The sequence below is a fragment of the Chenopodium album genome, chromosome 14 (genome assembly GCF_948465745.1).
Source record: "Chenopodium album chromosome 14, dcCheAlbu1.1, whole genome shotgun sequence".
Classification (NCBI taxonomy): Eukaryota; Viridiplantae; Streptophyta; class Magnoliopsida; order Caryophyllales; family Amaranthaceae; genus Chenopodium; species Chenopodium album.
The window spans coordinates 49,871,119-49,886,162 of NC_137847.1; the positions used below are offsets into that span (position 1 = coordinate 49,871,119).

Genomic DNA, 15,044 nt, shown 5'->3' on the forward strand with positions numbered 1-15,044 from the left:
TTCCGCAACATCCAAATCCATGTGAGGCAGTGGTTTAGTAAACATAGCTTGAGTTGAATGATTTTCATCCACTAACACACCTGCATACCCTGCTGCCCTTGGATAGTGTCTAACTTCCGCTCTGACAATGAATTTTACTTTACGTTGGTAGAAATGACTCGAAGGTTGGTTGAGATAACTTGAATGATTATAGGAATATATGTATGGGGAAAGTGGTTCGATTATAAATTTATATGTAAAGCTGTCTCTCCAGTCGAAAGGTTCATCAATCGTAGACCCATGTCCTCTCTTGTTCTCATAGAACGAGTAGTCCTTAATATCAAAAGGAACACACTCCTTAAGTAATAGGGAGTTTTCGCGTGCAAGTTCTTCAAGGTTCCAAGATGAGTACGGAGGCTTGGTTTTATGAGTGATGTGAATTTGGCCGCTGTGTCGGAGCAAACACCTAGCGTTGCTGAAGAAGCCATGGACAAGACCCTGATGCATACTGTGAACAACAAGGCACAGTTAACCAACATTCCATAGGTTATTTCAAAAATCGAGAAAACAACAAGTACAAGTAACACCAATAAGATCAGAAGTTTCCCAACAATAATTTGAAATGCTGCAGGGCATGCACTAATATGTGATCAGATTATATATTCACAACTCACAAGTATAAACTTTAGGGCATATAGGATAGAACTTCTAAATCATGGAGTCTTTCTTTTCCTGTAAACCACTTGGTAACCAGAACCCGAGTAATCAAAGCCCGGCCATGTCATGCCCCAGACAGGGGAAGGCTCCCACTGCCAACATTGTTACATACTTACATTCTCTGATTAATCTCGAACAAACTCTTACCATTTGTAAAAGTGTATGGTGGTTAGTTGCTTTGTCGAGTCAACCAAACAAGTTTGAGAAACTTTGAAGAGCTTACAATACATGAAAAATTTACCATTTTAAGAGAGCATAAATTCTAACATTCAATCAAATGACAACTAAAACAATGTGTCATGAAAATGAATGCATCAATTAAGATAGGATAGAGAAAAAAGGTGGTCATACATACTTGATCATATCAGGATTGTCTTCGGATCCATAGAAGCCAGCATGAGGGAAATTATAGACGATGCAATCGAACTTTCTACATTTGAGCAAAGGGTGATCTTTCATGTTTCTAGCATCCACTTCATGTAAAACGGTTGCCCCTAATACTCTTAACTGTACCAAGTTTATTGTTGATTTCTTATAAGTTTTGATCAAAGAACCTGTTTCCAGTTTACACATAGTATCAGCAAAAGCCTAGGATTACTACTAACACGTAACACAAGATAAACCCCCAATTTTAAAAGTCAAAACGAGTCAATTAAGTGATTGTTTGGTTTACATGGGAAATTAAATTGTTATTGGAAGTTATAAATTACATTTCATTGGAAATTAATTCCCACAAGCAATTCATAGGAATTTATAATCATTTAGGTATAAATCAAAGGGAACAAAAATTTTAATAATTTTTGTTAACTGATCAAAGAGGCTTTAGTGATTTACTCACCATATGTTGTAAGAAGCCTTTTTTTTTTTTTTTTTTTGAAGAAGCCTAATATACCCAAGAATTTCTTTTCCTCATTTTCAATTTTTGTTGTTAACCAAACGCTCCAATTGCAAGTTGCCCACACTTTTAAGTTCTGGTTTGATTAACAATTGAATGAGGAACTGAAAATTCATGAAAATTGATTGATTAGGTATAAATTTCAAATCGACGGATTTGGATCCAAATCTTGATCTGCATATAATAAGCGAAACTAGATCTAGATCCAAACTCACAAATAAATAGTGGAGAAGTAGAAAGTAACCATAATTCACATTTCCTACAATATACGTAGTATAAGATAGATTACATAACCAACCTTTTGATTAATCAAAATCCATGTAAACTTCAAAATTAACTCAAATGTCAACCGAACAAGCATTAAATATTAACCAAACGGAAAAAACATTAGGTAAATACGATCCATTCCACAACACCATGACCCACCCAAATCAACATCCTCTCTAGCCTCTATAGTGTTATAATCTATTGACTCTATTCAACGTTTTTCTCATAGAAAACAACATTAGGACTCACTTCTTCAAGTATTTTACTCTTAGCAATGTATTTATTATATCTTTCATCCCTATCAAATTTAAAATAAAAAAGGAAAAAGTTAGAAAGATAAAAACTTTTACACAACAATTTTAATAATAATTAAACTCAACACAATTTCAGTCAATTTCAACTTTTAAAAATCAAATTTCCAAAATTTAAACAAAAATTAAACTAACTTTAAAAGAGAGAAAAAGAGGGGGGCTCACCATAAGAATCGAGAGAAGTGGCAAAAATATTAGTCGCAGAACCAAATGCAACAGCCAAAGACAGTGAAAAAGAGAAATCACCTTCACCCACTAATAATATTGCATGATTTGATGAATAATGTTTCACCCACTTTTCTTTTTTTTACCAATTTTTCTTCCATTAATATTTCTTCGAACACATTATTGTTATTATTATTGTTACATCGAGTATTATTCAAATACATCAATGAAGGTTGAAGATGAAAAGACTCCATATTTATGATCTTGGAATTTTTTTTAAAAAAAAAAAAAAAAAGAGGGTTTTAGAATTTTCAAATTACACTTATATTTTTAATCACTACTAAAGTAGAATTCTAAAATATGGAATTATTTTTTGCGGCCCATTCATTTAAGAGTGGAATTTGGCCTTCAAATTATTTGATGTGATGAAATGAGCCCAATGAAATAAAATAAAATAAAATAAGTACGAAATACTACATACGGAGTAGTTCTTATCAAAAACTGTTTTAGGTGGGATTGTGGGAAAAATGTGGATCACCAATTGGTCACATACTATACTCATATGGAGTAGACGGGTAGATACTACTACCTCCGTTTCATATTATTTGCAACGATTTCATATTATTTGCAACGAATATGTCAAATCGTTACAAATAATATGAAACAAAGGTAGTACTTCTGTTTCAAATTAATTATGTGCTATAAGAAATGTCACTTTACTAGGCAATTTAGGGAACATATGCTTAGAATACAGAGTACAATATGTCCTTTTATTTTTGCTCTATTGCAAATTTTTGGGGTCAAGCTTTAAAACCTTTGACTATAAATACTTTCTCTGTTTTTTTAAGTGTCCCATTGGAGTGTGACAGGAGTTTTAAGCAAATGAGTAAAAAATACTTTTTTTTTTTAATTGCAACACTTCTCTTTTCATGTGTTGTTAATGCGTGATTTCAATTTTTAATCTTTAATTATCAATGTAAAAATAATAAACATTTGGTACTAAAAATAGTATAAATCAAGACGAATCTCACAAGATTCCACATGATTTTTGCTTAAGTATAAATCATCAAACCTAGTCAAAGTGGAACACATGAATAGTGTAAAAATCAAATTGTTTCAACTATATATAAAAAAAAATCAGAGAAAGTATATACTACCTCTAGTTCGTATTGTATGCAACTTTAGTGTATTATTTGTGAGATTTAAGTAGGTATGGTTAGAAATAAACAAAAAATGGAAAAGTAAGAAAGAAAATATAAATGGGAAACTCCTAGGTATAATGTGAAACATAGAAATATAGTACTACTTTTATAAAATGATGGTGGGTTACAAAAGAAGAGAGAAATAATATAATACATCCTTTAATTATTATATGCAACTTTAAAATATTATTTAAAAGATATAAAATATTTCAAAGTTGAACCTTCAATAATATTTAACGATGTAGTATAATGTGAGTTGGGTTTCTAAATTTGGTAATGAGCACTTATTAGAAGAAAAAAAAAAAGAAGAAGTCGTTTTTAGAATTTTTTTTTTTTTTTTTTTTGGAATGAGCACTTAAAAAAAACGACAAGATTAATATAAAAATGTAGATAAATTCATCTCATTGTATATTTTATTAATATACTTCCTCCGTTTCGTAATAATCACAACACTACCTTTTTACATTTGTTTCATAATAATTACACTTTATTTTTTTTGGCGATCATAATTACAACACTTTATTATTGATAAGAACCCAATATCTTATCTTCTACTAACTGCATTTTCACACATATTTTATTCTTTCTCTCTCTTATCGATCGCACTTACACAGTTACACTAATTTTTTTACTCGTATTTTTCATTTTTATTTCTCTCTTCTATTAACTATATACTTTAATATGTTATACTACTTATGATGAAAAAATTCTCTTGATCTTTAACTCTATAATTTTCTTGAACTTCGTGCATGGTAAAGCTATACTATTGCGATTATTATGAAACGAAGCAAATATCATATTTTTTTTTATAATGTTTACGGGTATGGAAATGAAAATTTATACTAGTACGTCAGGGAGTAACTGTGACAATTTGGTGTGTGCTCTTTAACCGTCAATTTAAGGACTTGTTCTCTTCAACTTATTTCAAATACTTATTACTTTATTCCTTAATAAAATTAAATCATATTATAACTTTTAATTTTATTTAAATATCACTAAATATCGTTAATTGCGTATTAAAAAAATAATGAAAATTACATATATGAAAAGTTTATAATTTGACGAATTTAAAAGATCTATTTTGGTGTTCTTTATAGATTAGTATTAAAATGTGGTCAAATTTTAGTCAAATCATTAAACAGATCAGAGTAGACCATATTTGATGATAAAATTCAGATTATACCAAATTATTAAAATCAAACCTGTTTAATGCAAAGAAAACAAGTTCTTAGTAAAGTTTTCGGCTCGTTGACAAAATGACAGCTCTTGAACAGTCTAAGTTCGAGTAGTCTTATCAGTATTGAAGTTTTTTTGGACTGAATAGTTGGCTTCTAACGTTGTAGGCCCTTTTATAACAAACTTCATAAAGCATCCAAAGCCAAGGAGTTTCCTTCGTTGTTAAGTAAAACTTTCATTCCTATTAAATCATCATAATTTTGATAGAAAGTAAGTTCTTAGTAATGTACATTAGAGCTTACATTTGTGGATCATAACTCATAAGTTTACACCCACATGTCTTATAATGTTCATAGTACACTCGCTTTGTTTAAGATTTTATGAGATATTGCTAATGGTGTGTTGTTGTGTAACAAGTTTTGAATTTCGCTCTTTAAAGTACATAAATGAGAGCATCATGCATTATCAATGACTTGGGATTGATTTATTAGGTGCTCGGTATAAAAGCTAAGCTTGATTTAGTGGACGTAAGTTTGCCTGGGAATATTGAGATAATCCATATAAAATAAGCTAAGCTAGACTTTGTGGACGTTAGTTTGCCAAGGACTATTAGACAATTCATGCAAAAGTTTCAAAGAAGAGCAACTTCCCGTGTTTTTGTAAACTAAATGAAAACCACTTACATAGGTTGGATCTCCGTTTCTGTATTTGATAAGGACTTCAGATCAGCTGCAAAGCACAAACCCGATCAGTAACCAGCATTTTCAGGGATCCATCTTTCACACATATTCAGTGTATCTAATGCTTTCACTGCCAACCGACGGACCAAATGGTAGTGTGCGCCTTCATATTTTCCGTAACAACAGAATAATTCAACAGGATTAGGAATACGACCCAAGGCCATATTTATCTCCTGAAGCTCTGTGGACAACTCTAGGGTGTTTCCAAAGTTTGACCTGATCCATGAAATTGCAACATTTGAATTGCTTTCAACATCAAGTGCCACATTTCTGTGGCACAAGTGTGATCTCTCGTACATCAGTAATGCACATTTGATAGCAAGCAATTCAGCAAAATTGACACACATGTAAGGCAATGGTCCCCAAAACATAGCTCGAACTGAATGATATTCGTCTACTAAGACACCTGCATATCCTGCTGCCATTGGAAAGTGTCTAACTTCTGCTTTGACGATGAATTTTACTCTAGGTAGAGCGTCCCTGCGACCCTGCAGGTTAAAATGACTTGAAGAGTAATCATTGGAATATATGTCAGGGGAAGGTGGCGCGACAGTGAAGATGAATGTATAACTGTCTTTCCAGTTGAAAGGTTCATCGATTGTTGAACTATGACCTCTCTTGTTCTCATACATCGGGTAGTCCTTGATATCAAAAGGGACGCACTCCATTAGGCGTAGAGAGTTTTGGTGTGCAAGTTCTTCGAGATTCCAAAAAGAGTAAGGAGGCTTGATTTTATGAGTAACATGAATCTGGCCATTGTGTCGGAGCAACCACCTAGCATTGCTGAAGAAGTCGTAGACTAGACCCTGATGCTTACTGCGAATAACAAGGTGCCGTTAACCAAGATTGTAAAAAATAATTTCATTTGACATATGACAATTCAGGAAACATGGAAGAGGAAACATATGTAATGTGTACCAATACAAGCGTTAGCTCAGAAATTTCCAACAATATTATGACAAGCTGCTATCTTCAGGGCATACTTGAATAACATAAGCTCAAATCATATAGTATTAGAAGTGATAATAAAATGCATAACCCCTTAAATTGGAAAATATTCCCAAAAAAGAAATTTTTCTTTGAAGCATATTTTAAGAGTCAGGCCAGGTCATGGCCTAAACATACAGGACAAAGCTCCCACTGTTAACGGTGTTGCATTCCACGGTTAAGCTTGAACAATTCCCTTATCATACATGGAAGCAGCTGATGGTTACTTCATCGAGTCAACCAAACAAATTTTACAAAAGCATAATTTTTATCATCTAATCAAATAAAGTAACAATTAAAATTCGAACAAAATGTGACATAAAAATGAATGCATCAATAAGTTTAGAATAGAGTAGAGATTCTAGAGAAAACATGTATTCATACTTGATCATATCAGGATTGTCTTCTGATCCATAGAAGCCAGCATGAGGGAAATTATAGACGATGTAATCAAACTTTCTCCAGCAGAGTGAGGGGTGATCTTGCATCTGCCTAGCATCTACTTCATGTAAAACAGTAGCTCCCAGAAATCTTAAATGCATCAAATTTAACGCTGCTTTCTTATATGTGTTGATCAAAGAATCTGTTTCCAATATCAACAATATAAGACTAGACTCCCCTTAGTACATTTAGTACAATAATGTTGCAAAACCATTTCGTAAATAAAATTGCTCTTTTATTCTAATCGTTAGCCATAGTTGTTTATGATCATACTCCTAAAGTCTAAGATTCTAGAAGAATATTTTGAGTTATGCATTATGGAATACATCATTGATTAATAAAAACCTTCATACTACTATTATGGTGAAACAATGAATACTAAGGGGTGCAATACTGTAATATACTCGATATGCAATGAAATTAATCAATAAATTAGTCACTCATTGGCAACTTACGAAGTAGATTGAATACTAGCAAATGTTAGACTGCAGCACCATTGATTCATTTCAGCATATGTGCATAGATGACATCCAAGTATAATGGCTAGTTGGTGGCAAAATAATATCATCAACAAAAACCACAATAAAAATCCCAAGTTCTTAGATTATTTTTATACTTGTGATTAATAATACTTTTACTCCTAGCAAATTGTCCTACTATTATAAAGTGCGGTCATTCAAAGTAATCCATATGAAGTTCTTTAAACTTTTACTCTAAGAAGCAGTCCAAGAAGATCCAATGTGCAAAGTATCAATGATTCAAACTTCAAAGTAAACATTATTGAAGGTAAATCTCTATTAACTCAATTCCTAGATTTGGTAAATCTATTCTTAATCCATTCAAACATGTAACATCCTTTCTATACAACAAGTTCTCCTAAACAACCAACCTAATTGCACACTCACATTTAATTATCGCACATGATAGAGTATAAAAAATTCAAAACATATTCCCGGGCCTCAACCAAAAGCGCTTAAACTGATGGTTGCACACTCACTCAAAAACAACCTAATTGCAAAAAACAACCAATGGATACATGAGACAAGGTGGAGGGGTAGTGACATCGCTTTTCACCTCATATTCGTGTTGTTTAGGAATCCCCTCATCTAACCCTCATATGGGTCCCCTTCTATTCACCAAAGCAACTATAGGGTCAAGTATTTTATTTTAGTCTTACTATTACACATTTACACTTGGTAAGATTTAATGAAATATAGGTCGGATTTGAAGCACAATTTACTCAATTCTAGTTTATATGGTAGGCAATGCCTTATACTACTTCACTTCACTAATTCCTCCTCACAAAATATTACTCCCTCTATCCCCAAAAGTTCAACCCTTTTGGCTTAATCTTAGTTCCAAAATGATCGACCCATTTGCATTAAAATACCCACCAATTTACAACAGTACTTGTACAAAATTAGCTCACGTATAAAATTTTGTTTTTCATGTATTTTTAATACTTTTCCTTCTTTTTATTTAACTTTTTAATACCCGCGAAATCAACCAATGGACCAATATACTTTTCATTCTTTTTATTTAACTTTCTTAATCCCCGCAAAATCATCCAAAAAGGTTCGTTTTTTCGGGGACCGGGAGAGTAAAAATAAAAAATCATCCACATGCATGTTGTAGAAAGATCAAAACTTTAACAAAAACCTACTTCTATATATACAAAAAAAACAATAAGCAAAATCAACTCTATCATAAATTCATAATACATAGCCCAAATAATATTTAAAATAAGAATAATACTTGACAATTTAAGTAAATTTCAACTAATGTATTTTGTACAGAAATTTAAAGAATTTAACAAAAATTAAAGTTCAGAAAAAGAGAGAGAAAAGAAAGGCTGACCATATGAATCGAGAGAAGTTGCTATAATGTTAGAGCCAGAACCAAAAGCCATAGCCAAAGACAATGCAAAAGAAAAATCACCTTCACCCACTAATAATATTTCATGATTTGATGAATAATGTTTCACCCACTTCTCTGTTTTTACCATATTTTCTCCAAAACTTGATTCATAACCATTATAATTATTATTCGAAGACATTAATGGAGGTTGAAGATGAAAAGACTCCATCTTTTACCTTCTCACTGTAAAAGCAAAATAAAAGGCAAAGAGGGAGTAGAACTTATATTCTCACTAGTGTAAATTTAATTGTCAGGCCCATTAATGGTTTTTAAGCCCAATGAAAATAATCTCAACTGCTATTTGTCGCTCCCATTTTACCAGGTAACGCTCCCTTTTTGACTTGAATGGACCACTATGCCCTTTATGCAATTTGGCTTATAAAAAGGACCTTGTTCCCCATTTGGACACAATGCATGAAACGGTCCCCTTACTTCACGACATTGTTGTCCCGAGCTTCCCAAAATCGGTCCCCACGACCTTGCAACCAAATCGGTCCCCACGACCACCTAAATTTTCTATTTTCAAAAAACGTTAAATTTGCCGACGGGTCTTGGGTCATGGACGGCGAGTGGAACATACGTACGCCGGAGAATGCGTCGGATCATTCTGTAAGTTTTTTTTTTTATTTTCGGTAATTAGGACATCCGCCTAAAATTTCCGGATGTCCTAGGTACATCCGCCTAAAATTTCCGGATGTACCAAGGAACATCCGGAAATTTCAAGCGGATGTACCTAGGGACATCCGGAAATTTTAGGCGGATGTCCCTATAATTTTTTATTTTATTTTATTTTTTTTTATTTTTTTTAAGTACGTTTATTAAGTTTTTTTTTTATGTATTTTTTTTTCGTGGTCTTGTGATTATTGTTGTGATTTAGTATTTGATAATTAATGTAATTTTGTTGTATTAATATGATTATTAGTAATATGTTTATTTTTTGTTTCATTATTATTATTATTATTATTATTAGTAATATGTTGATATTATTGTTGTTGTTGTAGTTGATATTATTATTGTTGTTGTTGCTGTTATTTTTATTGTTGTTGTTGATATTGTTATTATTAATTAGTAGAAATATAATTTTAATATTAATATTAATATTATTAATATTGTTATTATTAATTAGTAGAAATACAATTTTAATATTAATATTAATATTATTAATATTGTTATTATTAATTAGTGGAAATATAATTTTAATATTAATATTAATATTATTAATATTATTATTATTATTATTATTGTTATTGTTATTATTATTATTATTACTTATTTATTAATTAACGTTATGGTCTTATAAATTGTTTTGTAGTTGTTGTTATAATTTTTTATTATCATTAATATTGTTATTGTTTTGTATTTGTTGTTATTATTATTAGTATTGTTATTAGTATTGTTATTATTATTATTATTATTAGTATTGTTTTTATTATTTTTATTATTTTAATTATAATTATTATTATTATTATTGTTTTTATTATTATTATTTTGACATAAAGCATGTTTTGTTTAATTTGTATAGGATATGGAATCTGAGGAAGGCGGTGACGGTGTGAATTATAGTGGGAATTTTGTCACCGATACGTTTTTTCCTACATTTGACGATGCTGTTACATGGGCTGAAGGTGTTTCCATAAAATTGGGATTTATATTGGTGAAATCGTCTTATAACAAAACCAAATATGGTCGGCCGTATCGGTATTTGCGATGTGATCGGTCACGAAGGAGCAAGCCGAGAGATTTGGAGAACGCGATACGGAAGGACACCAAAACCAAAGCTAATGGTTGTCCATTCTACATCAAGATATATTATGATGTCAGCACCGAAAGTTGGAAGATCATTGCGAAAAATGATCACACCGGGACACATAACCACCCAATGATTGTGTTGTAGAGGGTCACCGTAAAGTGAGCGGATTGAGTCCGGGTGCAAAACAGGTTGTGCGGGACATGACAAAGTCCAAGGTTGCTCCCCGTAACATCATGTCCACTATTGCCGAGCAATTCCCTGATGATCATCCAAACATCCGACACATTTACAATTGCCGAAGTGACTTCAGGATGGAGATGTCCGAAGGAAGAGGAGTTGTTCAGCAATTTCTTCATCTGGCGAGAGAGAGTAAATACATTTACTGGTTCACGAATGATGATCACAACGTTTTGCAACATGCATTTATGGTGCACCCGATCATGGTCAACATACTCTGCACATACCCACATGTCATAGGTATGGATTCTACTTACAAGACCAATCGATATAACATGCCTTTCTTTGAGATAGTAGGCGTGACACCGACAAACCAGAATTTTCTAGTTGGATATGTTTTCATGCGCGACGAGTGCACGGCTAGCTATCGGTGGGTGTTGCAGAGATTAAGGGAGTTGATTGGGTTTGATAAAGAGCCATCTGTATTTATTTCAGACCGTGATCTTGGGCTATGTGCGGCTTTGAGAGAAGTCTTTCCAGGGACGTCACATTTACTCTGTTTATGGCACATCAACAGAGATGTGGAGGCTAAGGTGACGAAGATGTTTAGAAACAAGAAGGTTGGTGTCAGTTTTAGAGCTGGGAGATGGTTCAAAATCGTGAATGCAACAACACAGGTGGAGTATGATCATGCTCTAACTGCCATGCAAGTGAGGTGGGGAAAATATCCGGAAGTGATTCAGTATGTTCAGAGAACTTGGCTTTGTCATAAGGAGAAATTTGTGAAATTTTGGACGAACCAGGTTCTTCATTTTGGTAACACCACCAACTGCAGAGTTGAGAGCCAACATTCAGCAGTGAAAACTTGGTTAGAATCATCCACAGGCTAGTTGTATTATTTTATTAGTTGTTCTCGTTGTTACGTAATTGTAATTGTATTAATTGTAATTGTATTTGAATTTACTAATTAGAATCATTGGCAGGTGCTTTGGATACCGTATGGGCCCGAGTCCATAGTCACATCGGTAATCGCATCATACAAATTCGTAATGACTTGGAGGCATCAAGGTCTAAAATTGGTCAGATGTACAAACAGTTGCCACTGTCACGTATAAATGGCAAAGTGTCTCAACATTGCTTGAAAGTTCTGGATAACGAGACGAAAAGGATGCGGGATTTGAGTTACCAGGTCCATGAACGGTGTGGATGTGCTATGCGTCTGACCCATGGTCTTCCGTGTGCTTGCCAGATACATGAATCGATAGTTGCACAGACGGGATTGTATAGCAGCCAAATTCATTCTTTCTGGAAGACACTGGTTATTGGTTGTGATGGTGTTAACATTCCTGAAGTGGTAAATGATTTGACCGAGGAGGCTGCACATTTTCGGTCCCTGATCGACGAAGTCATGGAAAGTGACCCGGCCGTACGTCGAAATGTAACGCGAATCATTGAAGAGGAGATACATCCAGATCATTCACACCTTGAAGAACCACATATCAACCTTAACACTCGTGGTCGACTGAAAAAAAATAACACCAGGCGTGATCGTAGCTATTTCGAGCATGTGAACCGTCAACACACTCAACGTGGTGGTGACCAAGAACCAGGTAATACTAAAATTCTATATTTAATATAAAAATATGTAAAATTAATACTTGTAGCTTTACTAATAATTTATCTTTTAATTTTGTGTTGTAGATCCAAGTGACATTAGTCAATGCAGGTATTTGAACTTGCTTCCAGCCCCAATGTTGCCGTACATTTCGTCTTGGAAGGATGTCATTGGTGATGGGAACTGTGGCTTTCGTTGTGTCGCCGACTTCTTCTTTGGCGATCAAAATAAGTGGTATGACGCTCGGGAAACAATAGCGAACGAGGTCGCTGGTCATCCTGATTTGTACGAACGGATTTACGGGCTTGGGCGACTTTGGATGAACGTGGAGCGTATTCGATGGGATGGTGGGGCTGTCGGAGAGCGGCATTGGATGGTTACAATTCAAGATTTATTTCCTATTGCTACGTGGTTCAACGCAAGGGTGATTTGTCTCGGAGTAGGCCTAGTACCAACTTGCTACTACCCATGCATCACAGTCTTACCGCTTAGGGCACGCAACAGGGTTCGGTCACCGACTCGAGAGTTTGTGATTGCTACAGTTGGTGGATCACATTTTATCCGTCTTGACCTTGTACCTGATTCACCACTCCCGCCGATCGCCGGTTGGTGGACGGAACACCACGAGGATAGTGTCAACGGATGGGATCAAGCATATCAATTGAGAAGGGACATGTGGGATGCATTAGTTAGGTAGTTTGTAATGTACATTCACTAACTTTGAACATTTGTAAGAAAATTAGATTTATGAAATTAATTTTATATGTATTTGCTTTTAATCTAACATGATATGCAACAAAACATCAAATATAAAATAAAATAAGTGTCCAGTTTATACATTACATTTTTAAAAATAAAATACAAATAAGTTCATAACATAATTAAAACCATCACTAACAGAACATCTAATCAAAATAATCTAAAGTCCCATTTTTGACTTCCAATCAAATACAAGTTGCTCAGTCATTGTTCGAGTCTCACTCGACATTTCAGGATACTCAGCTAGTGCTCTTTGGTGAATCTCCATGGACCGACCCATCCACTGCAAATAAAACAATAACATATTATAACACAAAAATTAATAGAAGTCATTGTTAATATAATATTAAGCATTAATACTTACGTAATCAGTGTTAGTCCGCTCAGGCAGGTTGCTTGTAACTCCTGGACCTGGAGATACCCGCGGGTGAGAAAACCTGTACAGCCACTGCATGTAACCGGGCGCAACCGAAGGAGCTGCAGCACTAAGCCTGGGTAGGGCACCTAAAACAACACTCTGAGATACCCCAGGGACAAACCTGTTCCACATCACAGCTGTCATCTCAGTCGGGAAGTCTACCCGATACATCTTCAAGTTAGTCGGCCTCTTGGCCTTCTCTGGCCTGATGATCTCGCGGGGAATGCCGTGCACGAAACCAAGCTGGCGGACCACTTTATCAGGCATGTACGGCTCAATGATGTTACGGTACTGGATGCAGCCAATGAATAAAGTGGGGGGCACTCGTAATGCAGGATCAGCTCCGTACGGTAGCCAATTCACCTCACGGTCGGTAAGCGCATCAATCCTAGTACGAAAAGCTAACAGGCGCTCCAGGTTCTTGCTAGGACAACCCGCTCCTACATCCCAAGCAGACGCACGAGGCATTTGAAGGTCCCGGGTCAAGGTACCCTGCTGTGGCCGAAAGCACGGAAAGTACTCGTAAATCCACGCTTGCAGAAGCGTGAGACAACCAGCAATCGAATCAGCACCTTTCCGTGATGTCGTGCCCAGTTGCCGATACAAGTAGGCCAGTGCAGCTGTTCCCCAAGCATACTCGTTAATAGGGACATCCGTGTGACATAGCTCGTGGAGGAAGGAAGGATACGTACGGTTACCACTCTTGTCTACAAACAGTGTACCTCCAAGCACTAACCACAAGTATGCATCAAGCTGCTCACTAAAATCCCGGTCGACCGCCAATGTCGACTCAAAAATCTTATCAGTCAACACCCCACTACCCTGCCAAATGGTCTTTGTGCCGCAAACCTCAGACAGATCATCTGGAGTCATATCCATGGTGACCGAGCACTCGTCCCGTAACACGTCCGTGCTAGGAGTAGTGGACACCATATTGCCTGCAACCCGTAACCCAAGTATGTTGTACACGTCGTGCAGCAAGATCGTAATCTCCCCAAATGGCATGTGAAAGGTGTTCGTATCTGGCTGCCACCTCTCAACAAAAGCAGAAATCAACGGCCAATCAAGTCTCTTAAACATCAGGCTGGGCAAGTGAGACAACCAACTAGCATCAATCTCCGCAATGGCCTCCACAGATTGACGGCCTCGCCAAGTACACAAGTCAGAACATAACTTTGTCCTACTCAAACAGCGCAAAACACTACGCTCCTGCTCCATCCAGATATACCGTGCCACGTGACCGCCAAAACTAGGGATAACTGACCCATCCTCAGGCCCACCCGGCATCGGTTCCTGCACTAACCATGCCTCTGCAGAGCTGGAAGTAGGCTGACTCGACCCACTACCAACAAATCTCCCAAACTGACCCCTATATACCATATGGAAATCCTGAGGGTCCTGTTCTTCATCCCGGTCACCAGCATGACTACCCGAACATTCGTCTTCCTCGTCAGATATGGGTGCTCCACTTGCAGAGTACAAGGGCCGACTACTACCAGACTGTTGGTCTCTCGACCAACCACTAGTA

At 35.5% G+C, this 15,044-nt stretch overlaps 1 protein-coding gene and 1 pseudogene across 1 annotated transcript; both read right to left on the reverse strand.

Moving 5' to 3' along the window:
* Positions 1-5,961: 5,961 nt before the first annotated feature.
* Positions 5,962-8,994, reverse strand: LOC145578250 (heavy metal-associated isoprenylated plant protein 41 pseudogene; annotated as a pseudogene).
* A 4,178-nt stretch (positions 8,995-13,172) lies between these two features.
* LOC145578252 (uncharacterized) lies at positions 13,173-13,783 on the reverse strand. Its single transcript, XM_081635606.1, has 2 exons — positions 13,463-13,783; positions 13,173-13,381 (listed from the first exon to the last, which is right to left on the reverse strand). Exons 1-2 carry the CDS (start codon positions 13,781-13,783, stop codon positions 13,259-13,261), a joined length of 444 nt encoding a protein of 147 aa, XP_081491732.1. The 3' UTR covers positions 13,173-13,258.
* Positions 13,784-15,044: the final 1,261 nt, after the last annotated feature.